At 35.0% G+C, this 24,966-nt stretch overlaps 3 protein-coding genes across 5 annotated transcripts in view; 1 reads left to right on the top strand and 2 right to left on the bottom strand.

The window, feature by feature from the left end:
• The window catches only part of Appl1 (adaptor protein, phosphotyrosine interacting with PH domain and leucine zipper 1), an 80,280-nt gene that overhangs the window by 43,280 nt on the left and 12,034 nt on the right, over positions 1 to 24,966 (top strand). The window contains exons 23-24 of one of the 3 annotated variants that reach the window (XR_013434439.1): positions 7,070 to 7,197; positions 18,204 to 18,355. The gene's annotated coding sequence lies outside the window, so the exon portion shown is untranslated. The remainder of the gene's footprint in view (positions 1 to 7,069; positions 7,198 to 18,203; positions 18,356 to 24,966) is intronic. The other 2 variants (XR_013434440.1, XR_013434442.1) reach the window with 2 other exon arrangements.
• Positions 146 to 17,170, bottom strand: Asb14 (ankyrin repeat and SOCS box containing 14). Its single transcript, XM_040289801.2, has 10 exons — positions 16,274 to 17,170; positions 14,270 to 14,324; position 13,915; positions 13,668 to 13,799; positions 13,414 to 13,572; positions 8,360 to 8,605; positions 5,278 to 5,449; positions 4,300 to 4,843; positions 2,377 to 2,530; positions 146 to 1,622 (listed from the first exon to the last, which is right to left on the bottom strand). The coding sequence occupies exons 1-10, from the start codon at positions 16,390 to 16,392 to the stop codon at positions 1,444 to 1,446; spliced, it is 1,761 nt and encodes a 586-aa protein (XP_040145735.1). The 5' UTR covers positions 16,393 to 17,170; the 3' UTR covers positions 146 to 1,443.
• The window catches only part of Dnah12 (dynein axonemal heavy chain 12), a 260,099-nt gene continuing 253,479 nt past the window's right edge, over positions 18,347 to 24,966 (bottom strand). The window contains exons 73-76 of the mRNA XM_040289787.2: positions 22,427 to 22,564; positions 22,068 to 22,159; positions 19,414 to 19,481; positions 18,347 to 18,598 (exon numbers count right to left, since the gene is read on the bottom strand). Of these exons, the coding sequence (XP_040145721.1) occupies positions 18,408 to 18,598; positions 19,414 to 19,481; positions 22,068 to 22,159; positions 22,427 to 22,564 (489 nt within the window). The 3' untranslated portion in view covers positions 18,347 to 18,407. The remainder of the gene's footprint in view (positions 18,599 to 19,413; positions 19,482 to 22,067; positions 22,160 to 22,426; positions 22,565 to 24,966) is intronic.

Raw genomic sequence — 24,966 nt, 5'->3', positions numbered from 1 at the left:
TCTACTTAAAGAAATTCCTCTAATTTAAAGGGACAAATAATTGTGTGTTGAACTTAAAAGTAGCTTGACCTGTAGTTTTAATAGTAATATATAGTCATGCTGTGTAACTCTTTGTAGTTTAGTATATAACTTAAGTTCTACTGGGAATTTTATGTTCTAATTTGTTTTTGAATTTTATAAAAATGTATATACTTTCAGAAAGTCAAGGGATTAGATGAAATTAATTTTAGAATTATGTAATTTATCTAAGTACATGTATATCCTAAATGTATTTTTGTATATTGACACATATACATATATATAAACTACCACTTCGTTATAAGCACATGAGATTAAAAAAAAAACAAGCAGAACTTCGTGTTAGCCAGTTTTGCACATTTTAAATGTAAAAAGCTAAATATAATTTTAAATCTTCTGCTTTCTGAAGTAGTCTTTATAACCATGAATCAATTATTACATCAGAAATCATACAGTTTTAGTTGCAGTAAAATGGACTATATTATGCTAAAAAATGTTAAAACTAAATATGTAAAAATCAAAGCTGTATAGTTAATGGAACTGTGGAGAAAATGAACTACATCATTCTCTGTTGTCCTTTTGATGTGCTCTCTCAACTTGACATAGATGTGACTGAATGAATATTTCTCAATTTCTTTCTGTACTATCCACATACAGAAACTTGAACTTAGATGCAACTTAGAATGCATAGAAATAAAAAATTGAACTTAACATTCTATATTCACATGCAGTAGAGAATATAAAGAAATAATTTAGTCTGACATCTTCTGTAATCATTGAACCCCTCCATGTCCACTAGCTGGCTAGGTTCAGTATAGAAACCATAAGCCTATCCATTTGAAAACCCTTTTTAATCCCCTTTGCATTAATTATATTAACCAATAAGTGGTAAGCCATAACCAAAAATTTTGGGAAGAAGGCAGGAGGGAATATGTGTTTCCTATTAATGATGAAGTTTTAATCTGCACACAAATAGTTTACTTCCATGGTATGTAATGGAGTCAGTATATATTCAATACAATCACTAATACTTCTCTATTTAAAAAGAATCTCCAATTGTCAGAGGTGGCATCCATTATTTTGAGCACATTTATACACTTAATGTAAGATCACTACAGAATTAGAACTGGTATATAGGGCTGGAATTATGATCCAGGCCCTGGTTCAATCCCCAGAATCACAAAAACAAAAAACTGGTGTATTTAGTTAATTAAAATATTCACTAGTTGGGTTTTGCTTTTCTTAAAACTAACTTTGGACTTCTAGCCATTTATATGTTGAAAGGCCATATTCAGAGAAACTACTTAAAGAACATAGACTGATTTTAGTTACTGGGTAAAGCAAAAAATATGAATCATAGAAGACAAATCCTATTTGGAAAAAAATAAGCTGCAAAATTATACCTTTTCCTGTAGAATAATATGATTACCAGGTTTCTGTAAAAACTCCTTGTCCGTAAAGGTCATATTCTTTGTAAAGGATGTATGCTTTTAGACGATTGGGCAATGGAAGAAACGACATGAAGACAGGGCAGCGTAAATGCAAACGCCCCATACACTTGCGAATCTTTAGGCGGCACAAATGTTTTAGGGAACGAGGGTTTGCTAAAATGAAAGAAATAGGATATTATCTAAAAGGAGAAAGAATTAAAGAATTGCTTTTTTTTTTAAAATGATCTTAGGGTTTAGTTAGCAAATGTATTTGATATTTAAACCACCAGGATTTGCATTGGCTGTGATTAAATGGGAATATCAATAGGGAAAGTTTTTCAATTCTCAGTGCAACACTTTGCAAAAATATGACTTCAGATGAACATGAAGTTGGAATCCAAAGACAAATCAATTGTGCATCTGGCTTGTGAGACCCTAAGTACTTAAATCTCTATTAACCTCACTCAACACCCTCTGCCAATTCTTTCTATCAGGGACAGGGCAAAACTAAAGATCACCACCCAGGGGGAAATGGGATAAAATAAATTTTTAATTGACTTAGGTGCAACTTTGAAAAAATTTGGTTTGGAGAGGGTCATTTGGTATCCCCGACAAATTTAGATCTTTTCTTATCTGTTTTTTATTGCCATGTCATACCTTTTAATTCCTGTCTATAATGTTCCTTCCTAGTCATGAATTAATTGGATTGGGAAAAAAGTGTTACCCACATATAATTATAAGTAATTACCTAACAGATTTTGTCTGCTGGAAAATTGTAGCAAGTACAACTTAATGATTACACTGTAGTTTTAGGAAGGAATAGTATTTTTTTGGTTGCTTTAGGTTATGCTTTTAACACAAAATATTCTATATAACAAATAATATGATTAGTATTTTGGTAAAAGTTTTCTATAAGACAGATACTCACTCAAGATAAAATGTATTTCTGACCAGAGCCCCTGTTTTTGGAGCACAGCTTTCAACTTTGAGCAGATTTGAACTTGATCAACATAATCAAGCATCACTCGAACAACCTTTCCAGAGAGATGCTGCAGCCATGATAAAGTTATTACTTCACAGAACTGAAGGGGGAAAATCAGAAAATTAATGAAAAGCATTAAGAGTATCTATGGTTTAGCACAGTAATCAAAAGAATACTAAGCTAAAGTCTTCAGTTCCTCATTTGATTTCTTAGTCCTAACATTTGGGAGAAATATATTTACTGATTCTGCATATAAGAAGTAATAAGGGTGTGCCAGAGATTGTTACATAATATCTGTTAACTCCCTTGGTTGGTCACCTGGCTGTCTACAATAGATTAACTTTTTAGCTTCACTTGCAGCTAGGTGTGGCCACTTGGCTAACCTTTAACCAATGAGAGGTAAGTGGAAGCCTCAGCAGCTCCCCAAATACCATGCAAGAAAGGCAAGGTCTGTGGTACTTCCTTTTCCCTTTCTTCTTGCAGACTGTAATATGGATACAAACTGCTTTTATGAATCATGACACTGTCCATTTACAAGGCTATTTACTTCTGTCCTTGATATGAGAGGGAATGAGCCATTTGGTTTGGTTTGAGATGAGTCTCACTATCTTGCTCCCTCTTTCCAGCCTCCCAAGTAGCTGGGACTGCATGTGATCCACTATGCCTGGCTGACATTTTGTTAAAGCTTTTATTTTGGGAATTTTCTGTCATTCAAAAATCTTAGTCCAACCCTGATATATAAGGAAAGTAACAGTTTTGGCCTTTAAATCATTAACATGCTCTTAAATAAGATGTCCAGATGAGAAATGAGACTGTTCCTGAACAGTCAGGAAATAATACCACATGGTATATACCCTAATGCTGAATTAATGGTGTAGAAATTAAGTCCTATATTAATCACCTAAAAATAATAAATACAAGAATATTTTGCCTGTAACTTTTCAGAATTGATTCAAGGAGATTTTTCAATTTACTGTTTCATTTCTATTTTTAAAATTTTGGTAATATGAATTCGAGTATTTATAGAGCATCTACTATGTGCTAAGCACAGACATGTAAACTGAGGATATTTATAAGGGATACAGTCATTAAAGTTCTAAAATAATATTCAGAAAGTCAAATTCTACAAAGAAATGATCATGATAAGAGAATGATGGGGAAGGGGACTACCTAAGATGGGCCTTTTTGGAGAGATGACACTTGAAATGAGACCTGAAAAGTAGCAACCATTTAAAAAGCTAGGGGAAAAACTCAAGTTGGGGAAAACAGAAGTGACCAATTAGGTAAGAAAAAACTTGTGAGAAAAATCTCTCAAATTAGGAGGGGTCAACTGTTTACTGCAACTTTTTTCATAAAACTAACCAAATAAAACTAATCAAATGCTCAAAGAGCCAAAAACCTAAGGGTATAGGTATTTGGAATCCAGCAACATTTTAGCTAAAGAGAAAATATAACTGAAATATAAGGCTGGATTCATTTTTTATAAAGGGTTTTAGTTGTTGATGGACCTTTATTTATTTATATGCAGTGTTGAGAGTTGAACCCAGTGTCTCACACATGCTAGGCAAGTGTTCTACCACTGAACACAACCCCAGCCCTGCAGTTTGCATTCATTTTTTTAAAACCTTGCTCAGGAGTCAGTTCATTTGTGAAACTCCCTGACAGTTCTAGGTAAAGTCCCTTTTTTTCTCTGAGTTGATTCTATACCTTTTATATCTTTCTACTGATAGATATCTACATGATATTTTATCATGTATTTTTCATTCTAGAGTCTTCCAACAATTAGCTTCTAGAGAGTGGACTGAGTATTACTATAGTTCCCAGACTATGGATAATGAATGTCTTAAACAACTAATCCTGTGGACTTACCATAGTATCTTTAATAACTGTAGATGTCCAGCCTTCAAAAGTATAGAAAGGATGAATTTTGTCCCCATGAGGACAATCAAAACATCGTTCTGTGTCATACCCATAATTCAACAGCATCCTGAGCATGACTTCATCTTTTAGTGTGTATTGCAGTGCTGATGGGAAATGCAAAGGGTTGACTCTGCAGAAGTAATTGACGTTGGCACCATGTCTTAGCAGTAGACTTATGAGCTCATAATTACCCATCCTAAGGGCTATCTGCAGGCAGTTAACTGGGTCTTGATTAGTCAGAGCTCCAGCGCCCAGAAGCAGCTTAACTGAAGAGAGGTCACCATTTGATACAGCAAAATACAAAGCTGATTTCCTTTGGTCATCATAGTGTTTACGAATTTTTTGATCTAGCATGAAATTCACATCAAATCCAGCCTGGATGAGAAGTTCCAGGCATTGAGGGTGTGCTCCTGCTGCTGCACAATGAACTGGACTGATCCCACTCCGCTTAATGGCAGCAAGGTCCGTAACTGGAATCAGTATCTTTAGAGCTCTGAGAAAGAATTCCAAAGTATTTCAAGATGGTTTCATCAAGATACAGAGTTAGTCAGTTTATGATTCTTTTATATTAATGATATATATAGTATTAGTATCAGGTGGCAATTAGAACCCTCCAACAAAAAAACTAATTCCTTCATCTGGCAGCTTAGATAGCAAGTAAAACTGAATGGAACTATTGTCTAGGTTTAAAACTCAGTATTAGCCCAGTCATGTGAGACCCAAAGTTTCCCATATTGAAAGCAGTTCTGTGTCTTCAGCAGCTACAGAAGATGCTCGGCTTTACTAATTTCTAGCAGGTCCAGAGATTTTCCTTTTTAAGGTTTAGGTTGTTGGATCAGAGAAAAAATATAAAGTTCCTAGAAGTTGCTTATAAAAAAAGTCAGTTATTACTATTTCTATTATTTACAGTAATATAATTTAACTTACAATAAGTGTCCTCTGTCAGCTGCCACATGAATGGGCAGGTGGCCTGAAATCTTAGGTATATTGGCATCAGCTCCATACTCTAGCAAGAGAGTCACAGAGTCTGGATTTCCTCCTCTAGCAGCTTCAAGTAATATGGAAGATGAATCAGAGGCCTGACCATGAGCATTAGCACCTAAGAGGAAAAGTCATTATGCAAAAATTGTTTTCCATTGTATATAAGCAATCTTAAAATCAAAAAATGCATACCTACTTTAGTGAAGAACTAAGAATCAAATCAAATAGGTAGCTCTTTTCTCAAGCAATTTATAAACTAATTGTGGAGGGGAGGGACATGATACAAACAGTTTGTAAATTACAGGTAAGCTGGCTTTCAGAGTAATTTTTATAAGTTTTTTGGAACTAAAAATTTCCAGTAGACATACTTTCATAAAAGGTGGATTTCTAAACCAGTATACAAAGCCCAGTTACCTCACAATATGCTTACAGATAGGATGGTAATAACCAACTGAATTATATCACCATAACATTTAATGATGTTTTGATGGAAAGGGGCATTTTTAAAACTTCTTCATAAAGGACTGTTCATAATAAAAGACACTAATTGTTTTAAACTGAAATTGGGGATTGCTGATAGCTATAAAGATAAATTGTAGTACCTATGCCAAGTATCATGTGAGTGGTGTGGATAAGAATACAGGTAGAGGCAAAAGTGCCTTCTAGAAGATCTAGGGCTGGGGCTGTGACGGGAGCTAAGAGATAAAAGAAAGGAGTTTGGGTCAGTTCTGGAAGTCTTCTCAATAAAATGGGCTCTGAAGAAAGCATTTGGATGAGGAGAGCTAAGGAGAGCATTCTGGACACATCATAAATCATAAAGATGATATAGTGGCTTTACTTTTGAATAGATAGATAAAAATCATCAGGGTATAGTGGCTACCCAAGAAACCCACTCCTAGAATGTATTAAGAAATCTAATATACCTTCATTTATTGTTTACTATGTGCATAATCATTTCTAAATTTCACAGCAAACTCCAGAAGTAGGTGCTAATATCTCCATTTTAAAGATGAAGAAACTAGGGTCTGGAATTGTGGCTTAGTGGTAGAGTACTTGCCTAGCATGTGTGAGGCCATGGGTTCAATTCTCAGTACTGCATATAAATGAATGAATAAAATAAAGTTCCATCAACATTTAAAAAATATTTTTTAAAAAAGAAGAAGAAACAAGGGCTTACTGGTTTTAAATGACTTGCCCAAAGACACACAGCTAGTAATAAGCAAGATGGTTAGGATTCATACATAGATCTTCCAGACCAAGGCCTTATTTCTATGGTACCATCTTGTCTTGTTCTAACAATTTGGGATCAGGCAGATATGACTTCAAATGCTGGCTCTGCCATTTACTATTTATGTCACTGTTATGGTTTAGATATGTCCCCCAAAAGCTCATGTGTTAAGCAATGCATGAATTTTAAAGATGAAATGACTGGATTATAAGAGCCTAGCCCAATCAATGGATTAATCCAGTAATATGGATTAACTAGGAAGTAACTCTAAGTAGGTAGGGTGTGGCTGGTGGAGGTGGGTCACTGGGAGCATGCCTTTGGAGTTTACATTTTGTTCTTCCTTTTTCTGACTGCCACGTCTTGACTTCTTTCCATGACCACATTCTTTCACAATAATGTTCTGCCTCACCTTGTGCCAGAGTTATGCAATCAGTCAGCCCTCTGTGGACTGAGACTTCTAAAACCACATGCCCCAAATAAACTTTCCCTTCTGTATGTTGTTCTTGTCAGGTCTTCTGGTCACAGGGACAAGAAAGCTGACTAAAACAGTTACGATGTGTAAATTACTTTGTAAGGCGGTTAAGGGAAATGCTTAATCACTGAACTCACCAGTCACATGATCCTGGTTTCTTTGAAAGGTAAAGGATTGAAAATTTGTTGCTCTGTGTGTGTGTGTGTGTGTGTGTGTGTGTGTGTGTGTGTGTGTGTGTGTGTGTGTATTTTGGTATTGGAGATTGAACCCAAGAGCGCTTTACCACTGAGCTACATCCCCAGCCCTTTTTCATTTTTTTGTTTTGAGACAAGAGTCTTGCTAAGTTGCTTAAGGACTTACTAAATTTGCTGGCCTCAAACTTTTGATTCTCCTGACTTAGCCTCCCAAGTCACTGTGACTACGGGTATATGCCACAACACCTGGTAAATGCCAAAGTTCTTTGAGAGTCCCTGCCAGTTATCTAAAATGACCACAGTTACAATGTGGAGGGCAGGGAGGAAGTGTGTTTGAAGAGAAGTCCTATAACTGGTACCATCTCTGAACTTCTTTTCTCAAGTGCAAAGTGAGATTAATATCTGTATCACAGACTTTTTAAAGGATTACATGAGGCAACAGCTTAATGTAGAAAGTATTTAATAAATATAAATCAGTGGCTGGAGTTGTAGCTTCAGTGGTAGAATGCTTACCTAGCATGTGTGAGGCACTGGGTTCAATCCTCAGCACCTCATTTAAAAAAAAAAAAGGTATTGTGTACAACTAAAAAATAAATATTAAAAAAAATAAAAAAATATGTTTTAAAAGATAAATATAAATCATCTTCTCCTTCTCTTCGAGTTTTGACTATTAGTAGAACAGAGAACAGGGATACAAAGAGAAGAAATCAGGAAGAATTTCCTAACATTCAAAGATATTCTGCGACAGATTAAACTGCCTCATGACTTAGCATAAGTAGCAACAGTATGTACAGAATGTTGCAAGGACTTTGATTTTGATTCTAGGAAAGGACATCAACACAAAAATGTTTTAAAAAAACAACTATCCTCTAAGAATACTAAAGGAACATTAAGTATAAGGGTCACCCTGCATTGCAATAATTTTAAGGAAATTATATCACATCATCAAATAAGAGAACCAGTCTTTGATTATTTTAGGCTTTCTTGTATCCAACATTAATAAACAAATTTCAAACATTTAAATTGGTTTTAAATAAGATATTAACTTCTATTATTCTGAAGCTCTCCATCAAGAAGAGAACACTGGGATGAAGTTACTCTATGGTAGTATGCTGACTATATAGAAAATCTTGCCTTTCTGCAGTAATAATGCCATAATTTCAGTGTGTCCACTTTGGGCAGCAAGAGCAAGTGGAGTGAATCCATAGGTGCTCCGGGGGTCAGGGTGTGCCCCAGAAACCAGCATAAGCTTCACCATGTCCTGTCTGCCCAGTTTGGCTGCCTCGTGGAGAACAGTCCTGTCATTGGCACATCGTAGATTTACATCCGCTCCGTGGCTGATCAGCAAGGTAGCCATGTCATAGGAGTCACGTAGAACAGCTAAGAAATCAGAAGCAAGGTGGGCATTATGCTTGATGGGGGTAAGGCCAGAATGTCATATCAGCTAGTGTCCCTCAGCCTTCTTAAGGAGCTCTTCCCACTTACTCCCTTGCCTCTGCATTATGAATTTAGGGAACCCATAAAATAGACTGTATGTCAAATAATATATCAATGGGCTATTTATTTTGTTTTTCTATAAGCCATAACCAATTCATTGTCTTTTGGCTGCTTAGCTGGCTCATACATATAAAGTTTTCTTGTATCTTTGTTTTCTTGAGAAAATGGGAACCTACATATTCAGTACAGTCCTGGAAATGCTTGTAAGCTGCTTTAAAAGAAGAAAAAAAGCAACAGAACCTATCTCAGCAAACAAATGACTAAAATGTAATTTTATTTTGTATGTTGGATGAGTGGCTGAACCCATAGGATATGATGGTTTGGGCTTGTATTTCCCAAAGTGTTGTACAGAAAGTCCCTTGAGGTTCTTTGTGAAGAAATGATTCTGAAAGCAACAAACATACACACCCATCTCCAAAGGCCTGGAAATCCTATGTATACTATTATTACATAATTAAGGTCCAGCTTAATGGTAGAGCACTGGGTTTGATCCTCAGCACCACATAATTTTAAATAAATAAAAGGTTCACTTTGGGGCTGGGTTGTGGCTTAGTGGTAGAGTGCTTACCTAGCATGCACGAGGCACTGAGTTCGATCCTCAGCACCACATAAATGTAAAATAAATATTTTTTTTTAAAAAAGTTCACTTTACACATTGGTGAATTAAAGTCTCTGAGAATTATCTTGATGAGCTTGTTTCACTGAAACCCAACATCTTCCATATATATGAACAGGGAAATAAATGTTTAGATACAACAGAAAAAGAATAATTTGACATGCCAGATAGGCCGGGGTCAAGAGAGGAAAACCAGTTCGTACCATCATATCACTTTGACCGGCTTCACAGCTTAATGCTTTCTTACATATGACTTGTACACACACAAGATGAGTACTATTATCTATCTTATAGGTGAGAAAACTGAGGTTTAGAGAGGTTAGACCTAATCCAGAGTTTTCATTCTGATGCTATATAGGGCTTTCTCAGAGAATGCTCTTCTATTCAGTGTTTTGATGATTTTTCTCCCCTATGAACGCAAAGCCTAAAAGCACCCTGGGACAAATCAAGATGAGCCCTCCAAATCCCAGTTTTCAGCAGTACCCTGTAAATGTTCTCTCTTTAATTTTTTGCTTTTTTTCTTGAAAGTTATACACTATGCAAGGCTTAAAGAGCCAATTACTACAGGGTTCTCCACCCTTTCTCAACTCTCTTTTTCCTTCACTAGAACACCTTTTAGCTGATTCTTTGCTATTAACTATTATATTTCTAAATAACCCTGCTTACATTGCCACTTTTTAATTTTTTTATGTTTAGATTTTTATTTAAGAACTCAAAAAATTGATTACCTACAAAATAATTTTGAAAGAATTAGTCAAGGAATACTTCTAGTAAAGTAAAAATTAAATAAGAGAAACAGGAGATAAAAACACTTTTTAATTTTTTTTGGTTTTGATTTAACTTGACTTCATGGAAAATTAAGATTTTTTTCTCTTATGCTCACCATACATTCACATTTCTCATCCCACCATTCTTCTAGTACTTTTTATGATATAATTTTTGTTAACTATTCAGTATTTACCTTATTTTTATTATATTTGCTATTCAAAAAGCTGGGCCTTAATTATGTTTCCTTTCCGGTACATCTTTTGTTTTCCTTGTAGTTAATACTAGCCTTACATTTACATTCCATTTACCTAATTTGTTTGTTTGTGTGGTGCTAGGGATTAAACACTAGTCAGTTTGCATGTACTTTACACTGAGCTCTACCCCCAGCCTTTGCTTAGTTTTCAATTTGCTTATCACTAATTCAACCTGAGACTCTCTAAACTGTCTTAAATCTCAAGACATTTATTCCAATTCCATCATGTCTTAAAGAAACCTCCACCTGCAATCTTTCAACCTATTCTTTTTTTTTTTTTTTTAATCTACTAAACTAAATCCCCAACACTCTTGCTAAATTGCTAAGACTGGTCTAGAACCTGCAATCCTCCTGCCTTAACCTGTGATTATATACCTGCAATTACAGGTGTGTGTTACCTTATCTAGCCCCTCTGACCTGTTCTAACCTGGAATTCAGTGCCTGGAACATGTTGCCATCCTAGGAGTACTGTTCCCCATCATCTTGGGGGATCTCCTTTGCCTACTATCTGGGATGGACCTTGTATTTCTTTGATCCCTAGCTTTGACATTTCAAGTTCACTTCCATGTTGGTAGGATATTTATTTCATTAATGGAGCAGACCAGAGACCCCCATCATATTTGTAATATATGTATATATTTGTAATATTTGTAATATATTTGTAATATTTGTAATATATTTCTCTTGTCAGAAAGATTTTTACAAAGGGTGTCAACAGGATATCAGCAAAAATTTCTGCAGAGGGCATTGTGGTTTGTAGCTTCCTCTTTCTGCCATGTCTGCAGAAAAAAAAAAAAAACAAACTTGTAAAACTTCTGTCTGGCCTAAGAATATGGGACAAAGAGTATGTCCCCACCCACTATCATGTAATCATCTCACTGAGTATAAATCTAAAAGAATTTCCAGACTCTTGGTCCAGAGAATTTTAGGCATGGGCCCTGTCTGGACTGCTACAGCTAAAATCAAACTGCTTCCTGAAATTCCTTAAGTCCAGCCTCACCTATCCTACATCATTAACACATTAATGGTGTAAGAGGGGGAAAAGTTTGAGATCTTCGATGTCTGAAAATATGTATCTTGTTTTTACCTTCAGATTTAATAGTTTAATTAAATATTTAAGTTGGAAATAATTTTCCCTCAGAATTTCTGAAACTATTCATCAGTTTCATCAAGCATCTATTTATTGTTGAGAACTCTAAAACTATTTTGATCTTTTATCTTTTGTATATGATATATTTCCAATTTTTTCTCTCTCAGGAAACTTTTGGAAGCTTCTCTTTGTCTCAGGTGTGGGTCTTTTTAAAAATGCCTTTTTTTTTTTAATAAAAAGGTTCATGTTCATGAATTTAGATATGCAGAAAAGAAAGAAGAAAACAGACTCATAATCACATCTCTTCGGTAAAATCTTTGTTAATATTTTCATATCTTTTCTTGTTTTGTTTAATTATGCATATAATAAATTTTTGGTAGTTATTTTTGATCAATTTTGTCAACCAAAATTCTCTAATAATCATCTTTTCATTTATGCTGTTCTTGCACATTTGCATGATGACTCTTGGTTCCTCAAGATGCTAAAACATCTGAACTTACCCATCTCATTATTCATTCACCAATTCCTCCCTTGCCCCCTCACCCCTATTTTGTATTTTATTTAGAGACAGGATCTCACCGAGTTGTTTATGAATTCTTTTAATAATTATTTATAAGGTGCTATGAAAATGCTCTAATTGCTCTAATACTGAAGAAAAGTGCTGATTGTGTTGGGTCTGTTTGAATTCATCAGCTAGCTTTTTCACTTTGGAAACAACATGCTCCTTATTTTAGGAAATTATTATTTTGACTTATTTTATTGATGATAGAGTCCATCCATCTTGTTTATTTGCTCTGTCATTCCTGTTATTCATACATTGCTCCTCTTGGGTTGTCCTTCTAATTTTCTTATTTATCCTTTACTATTTTACATTTCTTATCTTCTGAAAGCTTTCCTAAACTTCATTTTCTAGCATTATTTTTTTTTTAAAAATTGTTTTGATATTTTTAATATCAAGAGCATTTTTGTTTTGTTCTTGGATTTTTTGTAGTATCCTACTTTTTTAAAATATTGTTTTTAGTTGTTGATGGACCTTTATTTTATTTATTGATATGTGGTGCTGAGAATCAAACCCAGTGCTTCACACATGCTAGGCAAGCATTCCACCACTGAGCCACGACCCCAGCCCTGTACTATCCTTATTTCTTTAATTTCTTTGAAGAAATTAATGATAATTTCCTTTACATTTTATTTCTCCTAAATAATCTGCTTCTTCCAAGTCATTTATCTATGTTGAAGACTTTCTTCAAATAGTCTGGTTATCTGCTCATGAGTAACAGCATGGACAAATATTCTGGTTGAAAATTCTAAACGGTGGGTGGGGCTTGCAGACTATGGGCTTCACTACTGGTTGGTATGTTTGGGCCATTTGTTGGGGGAGCCCCCAGTGTTACTATCTTTAGATCTTCCTGGGCTGATCAGATTCTCCAGAGAATCCTCTTTCTGGAGAGTATAAAGGCTTGTCTGCCAGCTTTCTAGGATCCTGGTGGGAGAATGCCTTCTTGTGGAAGAGAGTTGGGTCTTTTTGCTTAATTCCTCCAGTGTTTTCAATTAAGTACTCCCACTCTCACCTAAATTCTCTGGTCTAGAGACCCTCTGTTTAAGCTGTTCAAGAATAAACCTCCAGAACTCTACTGGGCTGGGGAGGAATCTGTCCCAGCAGGCAGAGTGGAAGAAGCAATCTAGATATCTGACTTCCTGATTAATAGTTTTTAGCCTTGCCTCCCATTTCAGCTGCCTGCCCTTCACCTATGCTTCATGACTCTGTTCCTTTCTGTATGTGTATGTGCTCCTAACTGGGCATCAGGCCACCTCATTAGCCAATCTATAGAAAGCTTCTTGAGGGTCTGGTCAGCTGGGATCAAAATGACAGTATTGCATCTGTGCACAAAGAGCTGTCTTTGAAACTTGTTGGCATAGGGGAGACAGAGCAGCATACTCTTCTCCAGAGATGAGTCATTTACCTGTAAGAAGAGGAGAATTGCCTTCGAAATTCTTAGCATTTGGATTGCAGCCATTGAGAAGAAGAAAACTGGCATTTTCTAAGAGGCAATTGCTGACAGCCAGAAAAAGTGGTGTTTCACCATTATGGGTGGTTTGCTCCCACACACTGGTTTTTGAAGCTGAAATAAATTAATCATATCATATAGGTTAAGATTCAAAAACCAATTTTAAGTTTATTTCTCAGAAGCATCAGGAAGAATAAAAGGGAGTTTACCTTTCAGGGTTATTTCTAAAATATTCTTATTTAATTGTACTGCAGCCTTATGCAAGGGAGTCCACCCTATCTCATCTGCTTCATCAAAAGCAGAATGGTACTTGGTTAAGTGTGACAATGCATCTTCCTCACCTATTAACAAGAAAAATGAGAACAGATTCACATTTCACACACATACAAGGCAACCCATACTGTTTCTGAATTCTACCACCAAAGGTAGTATATAAGACAACAATCAGATTGCCACCCTTTTTTTTTTTTTAAATATCATAGGACAGAAAATAAGGCCTGTTATCTAACATTGCACAACACCTGGGCCTGTGAACATCCCACCCCCAATGTCTTGCCACATACCAAAAAAAAAAAAAAAAAAAAAAATCTCTGTCAATAAAGGAACCCAGGAGCTCTTTTGCTAAGTTGTGCTGAAGAATTTTCTCTCAGAAAATCACATCAGACTCATCACATCAATGGTGGACCTCCATAGGGCACAGCTTTTGGAAGAACCTGCTTCTAGGCTTCCTGAGCATGAAGAGAAAATGCTACTAGTTGTCACCATTACATTTTAAACAAATTCAAGGGGAGAGTATAAAAGAGTACTTAACTGTCTCTATTGTTTCAATTATCTTCTTATAGTAAGCACTCAAAAAGGAATGAAAGCTGCAGAGGAAAAAGAAACATTATGTATATGTAATTCCAAAATTAAAGGGGAAACTAAAGAATCTAATATAAACCAAAAAGAAAAGGGAAAGGCAGTAGTTTAATCAGGGATAACTCTCGTACAAAAAATGACTGAGGCTAAATAGAAATATTTCTATTGGTGCTGGCAGGGATATATCTGAGTGATAGAGCACTTGCCTAGCATGTACACAGCCCTAGGTTTGATCTCCAAGCACCACCAAAACAAAACAAAACAAGAAATACTTCTATTTGTAGAATGTGGTGTGTCTTTACCACATTCTAGGGAAACTCCTTTCTCATGTATTTATAAGGCCATTAGCTTCTTCAGGGAAAGGACTGTGCGGCAGCCTGGATCTCAGTCAGTGGTGTTGAACCTGATTCAAACTTGCCTGGGAACGAAATATCACACTATCACATGGCAAAATTTAATGGCCACTCGATATTGTGATTCTAGCAAAAATATGAATAGTAAATAATCAAGTTGTGAATTTTTAAACTATGCATGGTCTGAATATAAAATACACTATTAGTGGGGCTGGGGTTGTAGCTCAGTGGTAGAGTGCTTGCCTAGCATATGTGAGGCACTGGTTTTGATCCTCAGTAACACATAAATAAATAAAATAAAGGTACTGTGCCCATCTACAACTAATATGTGTGTGTGTTTAAGATAATTTAACCAACCAAATTGAGAGTATGACAGACTGTCTAAGGGAATTTATTTTCATCCCTGTCATCTATATATGTATAGGTGTGTGTGTGTGTGTGTATATATATATATACACACACACACATACACACATATAAACACTATTAGCAGTTGAATTGTTTTTATTAAAATATTTAAAGCTTTAGAGTGAATTTTATATATTCACTGGCTCCTCATTTAATGAGCTCTGTGACCTTGAGTAAGTCACTTAATTTTTCTGTGCCTCAATTTGCTTATTTCTAAATGAGGATAATAAGAGTACCCATCTCACAGAGAAGCAGTGAGAATCAGAATTTAAATGAGTTGATATTTACAAAGTGCTTAAAATAGAATGACACATAGTAATGGCTCCATGAATTTGTTACATTTTTTAAAAAATTATGTTTGTTGTACTTTTATCATCTCCATATTTAATTATAAAATCTCTTGGGGTTAAAAGACATTTATCCAGTTTACCTCCAGCAGGCCAAAGAGGGGTCACAAATCCAAGCAAACTGGGTTTATTACCCTCCAAAAAACACAATGGTTTCTACCTTAGGGGGCTGAAGTAGCTGATCATCCAAGAGAGCATTTGACTAGGTGCACTTGACCATAAACTGCTCATATTCAGGGAGATTCTTTCCACTGAGAGAGCCATTGGTCCTTTTCTACTATTGTAGTAATAGAATCAATATCTTCAGAAAGGTTAAATTTACATAATTCCTCCTTTTGATTTGAATAGATCAAAGACTGGACTATATCCTCATCTATCTCAGTAAAATAATTCTCTATGTATCTTGGTTGGACTTATGTATTTCTTTAGCTCCATGAGAATAAGATGTGTTAGAGTTCTTCTCTAACCCTTCAGAAACCTCATTTATTTATTCTGATTTCTAGACTGCATCTCCTTGCCTAGATTTCCAGCTAATCTCCTTGAACTGTTGTCTTTACTGATTAATTAAATTCTGAATTCTTTCAAAATTTTTTTTGGTCTGGTCAGATATCATATCTTTTTCATATTTAAATGACAGATCCTATCTAGGAGATGTAGCTAAGTGGCAGAACTCTACCCCATCAAGGGTTTGATCCCAACATAAAAGTAAAATGAAATAATATAAAATTTAAATAAAATTCCTTGTATTCCAAATCTCTCTCCTGTTCTCATCACAATAGTAGAGTTATGTTAACGACAATCTCAACTGTTGAATACTTAATACCACACTGCCAATGAGAAAGCCATTACCTCTCATCAGGTGCATGTTGGGTTGTTCTTGGCTTGTAAATATCCTGTAAACTCTGCTGAATGGTGAGCTGGGTGTCAAAGTCATTGTCTGTGTCTTCATCACTGATGTAATTATCCATGTGAAACTCAAGCAGGTTTAAAGTTAGAATGAATTAAAAATATTTTTCCAGTTGTGAAAAGATTACCAACTGCTTGAATTTAGAAGTGAAATTTAGAAAACTAGAAAGTTGTCAAGATTGAAAAACAAACAAAATGCAAAACTTAGAAAAACAAAATATTCATTTAAATTTTTTTTCCATAAACTTAAAATAGTTTTCTGGACTGCCATATATTCAGCATAAATTAGAAGTCTCTATGAGTAACCATTTACTTAAAACTTAGGAAAACAGCCTTTCATATAAGACTTAGGTCAATGCCATAAGTAACTTGAAAATGCTTATGTTGTTTGATATATTTTAGACTTGCCTTGTCAGTTTTTCTCAGTTATTACAACACTCACCCAAAAGAACACATTTCCTACACACAGTATTATGCTGAAAGCTATATTTTCTTTGGTAAAAAATAAAAATAAACATGTTATAGGACTAATAGTACTGTCTTAATACAACAGGTAAATAGTGGTAGTAAAAGCAAGGTAGTTTAAAAGAGCATTACTGTTTTAGTATAGAACAGGTTTGATCACATACCAAAGACTTTTTACCTTTCGTTATATCCTCTAGGTCAGTACTGAAGTTTTCACTGTTAAGGATTAGCACATGAACGCCTCAGGATTTTCATTTATATTTAGGATCCATTCCCCTGTAAGGATTATTATAAATAGCTTTACTATAAATACTTGATCATAAGACAGTCTGGCACATTGTCCTTGCTTTTTTTTTTTTTACATGTAATTTAGCTCTGTTTAAAAACATGATCTTGTTTTCTTCTCTACTAGAGTCATCAAACTTAAAGGATTAACCATCTTATTTCTGGAATAAACAGCATTTGCAGAGGGTTAGCTATGCAAAGAGAACTCATTCCCTTATGGCTCATGCACATAGCCACTACAAACAAGAATTAATTTTTTATTTAAGAGAGGTCAAACATTTTACATTATCTAAAGTGACTTTTCAGTGGTCCAAATTGACTGGGTAGCTGTACCTACATTTTCCTTGGGTTATAAAATTGCAGCCTGAGGGGCTGAGGCTGTAACTCAGTGGTAAAGTGCTTGCCTCACATGTGTGAGGTACTGGGTTCAATCCTCAGCACCATATAAGAATAAATATACTGTGTGTTCATATACAACTAAATAAATATTAAAAACAAAACAAACAAACAAACAAAAAAAAACCCTGCAGCCTGAAGTGTACTTGGAATCCTCAGGAAGGAACTAACTTACAGAAGATGATATGGTTTTGATTAAAATTTTGATTAAAATTTAAAATTGTTAAAATATTTTCATTGTTAAAATCAATGTACACTAATATTATGGGTACATACTAAATAATAAGAATATTTAACTATTGAAAATAACAATAGGATCACTTGACATTTCCAATTAAATATGAAGCAAACACCACTGTGGGTATAGAATCTGAGATTCCCCAGCAGTCGTCTTATTGCTTTTGTGTTCCATTGAGAAATGGAACTAATATTTTAAAAGTATGAAGTAAGGGGTTTGGTTCCTAAATTGCTTTAATATTTTCCTTATCTATATGTATTTAATGTTCATATATAATAACTTCAGTGAGGCATGTGGAAAATAAACTACTATTGAAGAAATATCTAGGGAAAGGAATATCTTCTAATATTAGTCAAATTTTATCATTTAATCTCCCCAATCTATTTTTCACATATACATATCAAACTTAAACTAAATAAAAGCTTTAAGATTTTCCAAACACCTCAAAGTTAAAACTTTAAAATAACACTTCAAAATTTCTTTCCACAGGTAGATGTCTGACAGTGCTCTCAGAGGAGTCAGATTAGAAGGCCTTTTGCAATCAAGAGTGGAATCAGGAAAAGGATAACAATGCAAAGGCCTTTCATAAAGACCATTTGAAAGAATGACACCAAGACACTTTGTTTTATATATTTTTTAAAGTAAGTGAAAACAATTTTATTTTATTTCAGATGTTCTCTAAAATTGTACAATTTAGTCATCCAGCTGACAAAGCAGAGCAACACCACGTTTGATCCAGTGTTGAGTGGGTTGGTCTGTTTTTAACAACATTGCAATGACGAAGTTAGTGGAATGTCCTGTAGTAGAAAGAGTTCCTTTACGTTCACTTGTCTTGTAGAGAGGACAGACATAGGCATTTGACTTCACAATCTTAGTCTTTTCAACTTGAAAAAGAAAGAAAGAGATTCATTTAGTAAAGGGAAAAGAGCCATGGTCACTGAAAAACAACTGTTTATCTTATAGTAAAATGTAATTTAAAAATTTTTAACAGCTGATCCATTATTATTGCTATAAAATAAGGAAAATTATTTTATATGGTGCAAGTCTAGGAACCAGGAATTGATCTTAAAGTTCTGATCACTTAATAGGCATGGAAAAACTCCAGAGAATTTGTGAGGGAAGGAGTAACAAAAGAAGATAGGGAAGAAGGGACAAAATACAGTATAGGTAATAGAGGAGATTCAAAAGGAGAAATAAACTGCTTAGAACTCTGGTATAAGAAACACATAATTTAGAAGAAGCTGAAGTTTCTATTTGTTTTTAGCAGGCTATTAAAACAAATACTAAAACACACCAACTCTTGACAACTCACAGATATGAAATATCAGGAGCCCTTATAAACTACAGCCATATTTCTCACAATTGAACCACATTAATAATGAAAATATTTGATAGATTATTTATTATTAATTATGATCAAGAAAATTAGAGGTGGGGGTGTAGCTCAGTGACAGAGCATTTGCCTGGCATGCATGAGGCCCTAGGTTTCATCCACAGGACTGAAAAAAAATACAAATAAAAAACCAACCAAAAAAGCAGAGGGACAATATATTCTCCATTACAGATATTTCATCATTTTATATTATAATTCAGTTAGATCCTAAAAGACTTGAGCAAAAACTAATTTTGGGGAGCAGTTAATAGTATCTATCATTATTCTCTTTAAAATTCAAGGAAATTTTGTTAAAAATATATTTACTTGGTTTTATCCATATGATGGGCATCAGGTCAAACAGAAGTTTGGGATATTGTTCAGCAAGCAAGCCACTGTAATGAGAAATTAACAGAAGTTATTAGTTATTTCGTTAGATCTAAAATGTCCCCCAAAGGCCATGTACTAATGGCTTGGATGCTGGCCTGTGGCTCTTCTACCAGGAGATAAGGCCTAGTTGGTGGAAGTAAGTCACTTGGAGAAAGACTCTGTATAGTACATTTTGTCCTTGGTCCCTTCCTCTCACAGTGCATGTTCTCTTTTCCTCTGCTTTCTGGATGCGCTAGGGTGAGCTTTGCTTCACCTCATGCTCCCTGATATGGTGTTTGCCTGACTGCAGGCCCATAATCAGGGAAGCCAAGTGACTCCTCTGAAACCATAAATGAAAACAAATCCATCTCCTTTTAAGTTGTTTATCTCAGGTAATCTGTTACAGCAACGAAAAGCTAACATATTTGTGAATTTGCTTCTTAAAATAGACTGCTATTTAGATATTGACTTTTAATATAGAAGAGGACCAGTGATAGAGAGGAAAAGAGTATAAAAGGAAAAGAAGAAGAAAGAGTAAGAGGAGAAGGGTGGGAGACGGCAATGAAGAACAGAGCAATAAAATATAATTTTAGAAAGGTGAAGTATAAAACTGCACAAATATCAATGCCTGCTAATTTTTTTAAAAACTGGATCAAGATCTAGGTTTATTAATGGTTCCTTCAAATTTTATTTCTTTGTTTTTTGCTCATTTAAAATAGAAATGGATATTTGTCAGAAAAATAATTTATACCATAAAAATTTTGTTTTGTTATTAGCCCTACTTGAAGTTAGTTGGTATGGACATTGGTGGCTATATCTAACTATTTTTTAAACTTTCTAATTTTTTTGATTTATATAATATTTGTATATATTTATGAAGTACAATGAGATTTTTTTGTTTTTGCTTCATATATATATATATATATATATATATTTCAGTTATACATGACAGTAGAATGTATTTTGGCAGAATATACATACACAAAGTATAAGTTATTCTATTAGGTTCCCACTCTTGTGGTCATACATGATGTGGAGTTACCCTGGTTTTTGTATACATATGCAGGCTAGGAAATTTATGACCAATTAATTCTACTGTCTTTCATATTCCCCTTCCCCTTCCTTCCCTTCATTACCCTTTGTCTAGTCCAATCTATTTCTATTATTCCTCTCCCCAACCTCCCTGTTTGGGGTTAGCATCCACAAATCAGAGATAATATTTGGTCTTGGTTTTTTGGGATTGGCTTATTCCATTTAGTATGATACTCTCTAGTTCTATCCATTTACTGGCAAATGCCATAATTTCATTCTTCTTATAGCTGAGCAATATTCCATTTGTACATATACCACATTTTCTTTATCCATTCATCTGTTGAAGGACACCAAGTTGTTTCTATAGCCTGGCTATTTTGAGTTGAGGTGCTGTAAATATGGATGTGGTTGCATCACTGTAGTATGTTGTTTTTAAGTCTTTTGGGAATACACCAAGGAGTGGCATAACTGGGTCAAATGGTGGTTCCATTCCAAGTTTTCTAAGGAATCTCCCTACTGCTTTTCATAGAGGTTGCACCAATTTAATGCCTGCATATTTTAAGTGCCTCCCATGAGGCAGATACAATGCATCACAACTGACCCTCATAATGATCCTATCCCCATTTATATTCCTGTTTCACAGATAAAAACTATAGGCTCAGAGATATTGAGTATTTTTCTCAGTTACACAGCTATTAAGTGCTAGAATCAAGATTTAAACAGATGTTCCAAAAACTCAGTCTACACAGTTTGTTGGAAAGGAAGGAAGGAAGAAAAAATAAATATACAAAGGTGGTAAAGTAAATGAAGAAAACTAGCAGTAAAGTGATGAAAAAAGACAAGAGAAATAATCAAATTAACTATGTGAAATTGAATCTTCTCATGATCCTGTTTCAGAACTGTCACTGTAAAACCTTACCTTACTATTCCCTCCTATGGGATTTTTCCTACCTTGGTCTTTCACCTCAGTCTTTAATATCCCCTTTAACATCTCCTTGGGAGCAAAGTCTTACCCTACGTTCAGAAATAGAGGATTATGCCTATACATATATTGTTGGAGACCAGGGCTCCAAAGAAATATTTCTCCCCTTCTCTTTTATCCCTCTTTATCTGAAACTGGGAATAGTTTCCTGATAGTTTTCTAAGAGTGAAGCTAGAAATTGAATGTTTATTCTTAATACTTATTTATCATCTCATCAAAATGCGTGAAATAGTTTTCCACTCACTAAATGGGAACTTTATTATAACTGTCAGTTTAAAATTGAGTCAGTTCTTCACAGTACAAAATAGAAAATAACTGTTATACAGCAGAATAAGCAAGAAAATAATTTCAGCTAACTTTTTTACTAATGAGACAGACTAGTGAAATATTAATCAAAAATTGTTTGGGCCTCAAAAATAATCACTCCTTTGTGCCAATCTGAATAATGATTTAGGTAAGAATTCTGATATTACATTACTTGACTTATTGCTTAAAAAGAGGACATTGATTAAAAAAAAACACGGTTATGAGGGGCAACAATTATCTTACCTATGATTCACCCACATTTGAAGAAGGCTTTGCAGTTGAAAGTACTGACCTTTCTCTGTCCCAGCGTGCCCCATCAAGATACAAGCCATGGATATAAACACCATCTTCTGGTGATGTGTCAGATACATCAGAAGGAATAACCTGAAGGGAGAGGGTCATACTAGTATTCTTCACACAATTTAGTATCATAAAGAAAACCCTAGATAAATATTCAAAACACATTCAGGGAAACTCTTGTTAAACTATAGTGCATTAACAAGACAAATATATACTTTATGAAACACAAAGAATGAAAAGAAGTAGAATTGCTTATAATGGGTTAAAATATATAAATTCTACATATCCTTCTTGCTTAAATACATGACTTTGATATAATGACATTTTGATGAGTTGAAGGAGTTACTATACCTCAAATTCATATCCTAGTAAATCAATAGGGATGGTGTATTTTCTGGCATAATTCTGCATAGCTCCAGTTAAAAAGGCTTGGGTGAAAAAGAAACCTGAGAGCCAAAACACATGAGGTTTTCCTGAAGTATACCAGTCCTATAAAGGGAAAACAAAATATGTAATGTCCACTTTTTAAATTTATACAAATGTCAGCTAACATACAATTCCTGATTCTGATTTTTATATGTGTTACCTATACTTTCCAGCATAAGACTCTCTTCCCTAACATCAAACACAGCTTTTTCCTTTTTCGCCCCCTCTACTTACTCTTCTTGGAAACTGAAAATAATTTGAACAATTATCTGAATGAAACATGGCTTGAAAATTTCAAATCTTCTGCAAAGAAACAAATGTAAATTCTTTGAAGACTACTATATTACTTATCCTATTCAAAAGCCACCATCTTTTTATATTTTACCCACTGTCCATAGCCTTTCTGTGTTGCTTCTAGTTCCTTAATTCTTTTAATCCCTTTGTCTCCATAACCATGTACCCCTTCTGTTCAGATATTCATGATCTTCTTTTATTTCAATTTACTGTCTTCTTTTTCCCTCTGCTCAATACATCTAGAACAATGCTGCCAGAATATACCTTACTATACATAGTTTGGATCAGATTTATCATATAGGTAACTCTTCAGTTACCTACCAAATTCTTTAGTGACCCACCAACTTAAAGCCCAAGTCTCTTAGTCTTTTATTCAAGGTACTTCACAATCTCACCTCAAGTGCATTTTTAGCTTTTTTTTAACCTTCAAGCTTTCTACATCCTAATTAGACTGGATTATTTGATGATCTCATCTGTGTTGGGTGAACATCTTTTTTTTTTTTTTTTCTGCCTGTGTTAAAGTTAATACCACCCTTCTTTCTCTCAGGAAGATAAACAAACCCTCCTATACTCTCATTCCTCCTGTGGTGGGCACTGACTCATATCTGGCCAATCATACTTCAAGTCACAGTGACTGATTCAGGAATGGGAATGTGACCCAACCAAAGCCAGAGGTGCAGTAACTCTTGCTGGGACTTTTCAGGAAGAGACTCACTCTTAACTCTTTGAAGTTGTAAAGATGCAGGCCACAGTTACTGTTGTTATCTTGCCACAGATGAGATACTGATAATGGAGTCAAACCAAAGGTAATAGAGCCAGGAGATGAAATGCATGAAGCCAAGAACAAGTAACCATGTTTGTAACTCAGTTCAAATCCTACCTGAAGTTACTTTAACTCTTGGACTTTTCAGTTACACGAACAAACAAACTTTCTGCTTATGACAGAATTTTTGTTACTTCCTATGAAATATACCTTAAATGATACAGATCCTTTTACCCCACAGCTACAAAGCTGTCTGTAAGTCTGTTTCTTTTCTTTGCAATATTCACAACCTTTCATCCTTTAGACCCAGCTCAAATGCTACCTTATCCATAAAAATACCCTGCTTGTTTGCTTGCTTGCTTTTTGTGGGGGTCTAGGGGGTGTTACTGGGGATTGAACCCAGGGGCATTTAACCACTGAATCATATCTCCAGCCCTATTTTGTATTTTATTTAGAGACAGGGTTTTGCTGAGTTGCTTAGGGCCTCACTAAATTGCTGAGGCTGGCTTTGAACTTATGATCCTCTTGCCTCAGCCTCCTGAACTGCTGGGATTATAGGTGTGTGCCACCAAACCCAACTAAACTCTGCTTTATTGAACCATAAGAACTCTCTCCTCCTTTGAACTCCCAGAGCATTTTACATGTTGGTCTTTTAGGGTTCATTCCTTTCTAAACTATATTAATTTTTGCCTGTATTTTTTTGGATACATAGCTTATTTTTCTGTGGGCTATTGGCAGCTTGAAGGCCAGACTCATTACAATCCTCTTCTTATCACAGAGCAAATAACAAGGTGCTTTGAACAGAGTGGGATCTCAATTCATTTGCTGAATGAACAGATGAATCAATATAATGAACTCTGTTAGTGAGTAAGGAAGAAGTAAGCTTTGCATGCTAGGAATAATGGAACAAACTGCTGGTGGAGATACTACCACAGCACAAGCTAGCAGATCAAAAAGAGGTAAAGAAAGACAAGGAGTCTGACAAGGGCAAAAGGCAGGAAGAACCTTTTGTATCCAGGGTTTTCTTTATGATACTATGCGCATGAAAGCTCTAAGAACTGAGAAGGCGCCAGATACAGTTATGCCCACTTGGAATCTTAGCTACTTGGGAGGTTGAGAGAGGAGGATCACAAGTTCATGATCAGCCTCTGCAAATTAGCACGACCCTGTCTCAAAATAGAAAATATAAAGGGCTTGGATGTAGCTCAGTGGAAGAGCATCCCTGGATTCAATTCCCATTACTATAAAACAAAAGCAAGCAAGCAGGCAAACAAACAAACCGAGAAAACAAGGATATAGAAACTCTTACTTTCCTAGAGCTTCCTTTATGAAGAATTTCATTAGTGCCTTTGGTCGGCTACTTACACTATCTCTGAATTAGCTACCATTTAATGAGTGAATCGTACAT

This window comes from Ictidomys tridecemlineatus, chromosome 2, assembly GCF_052094955.1.
Source record: "Ictidomys tridecemlineatus isolate mIctTri1 chromosome 2, mIctTri1.hap1, whole genome shotgun sequence".
Taxonomy (NCBI): domain Eukaryota; kingdom Metazoa; phylum Chordata; class Mammalia; order Rodentia; family Sciuridae; genus Ictidomys; species Ictidomys tridecemlineatus.
Note: the sequence above shows the minus strand (reverse complement) of the source record. Positions and strands in the feature narration are given on the sequence as shown.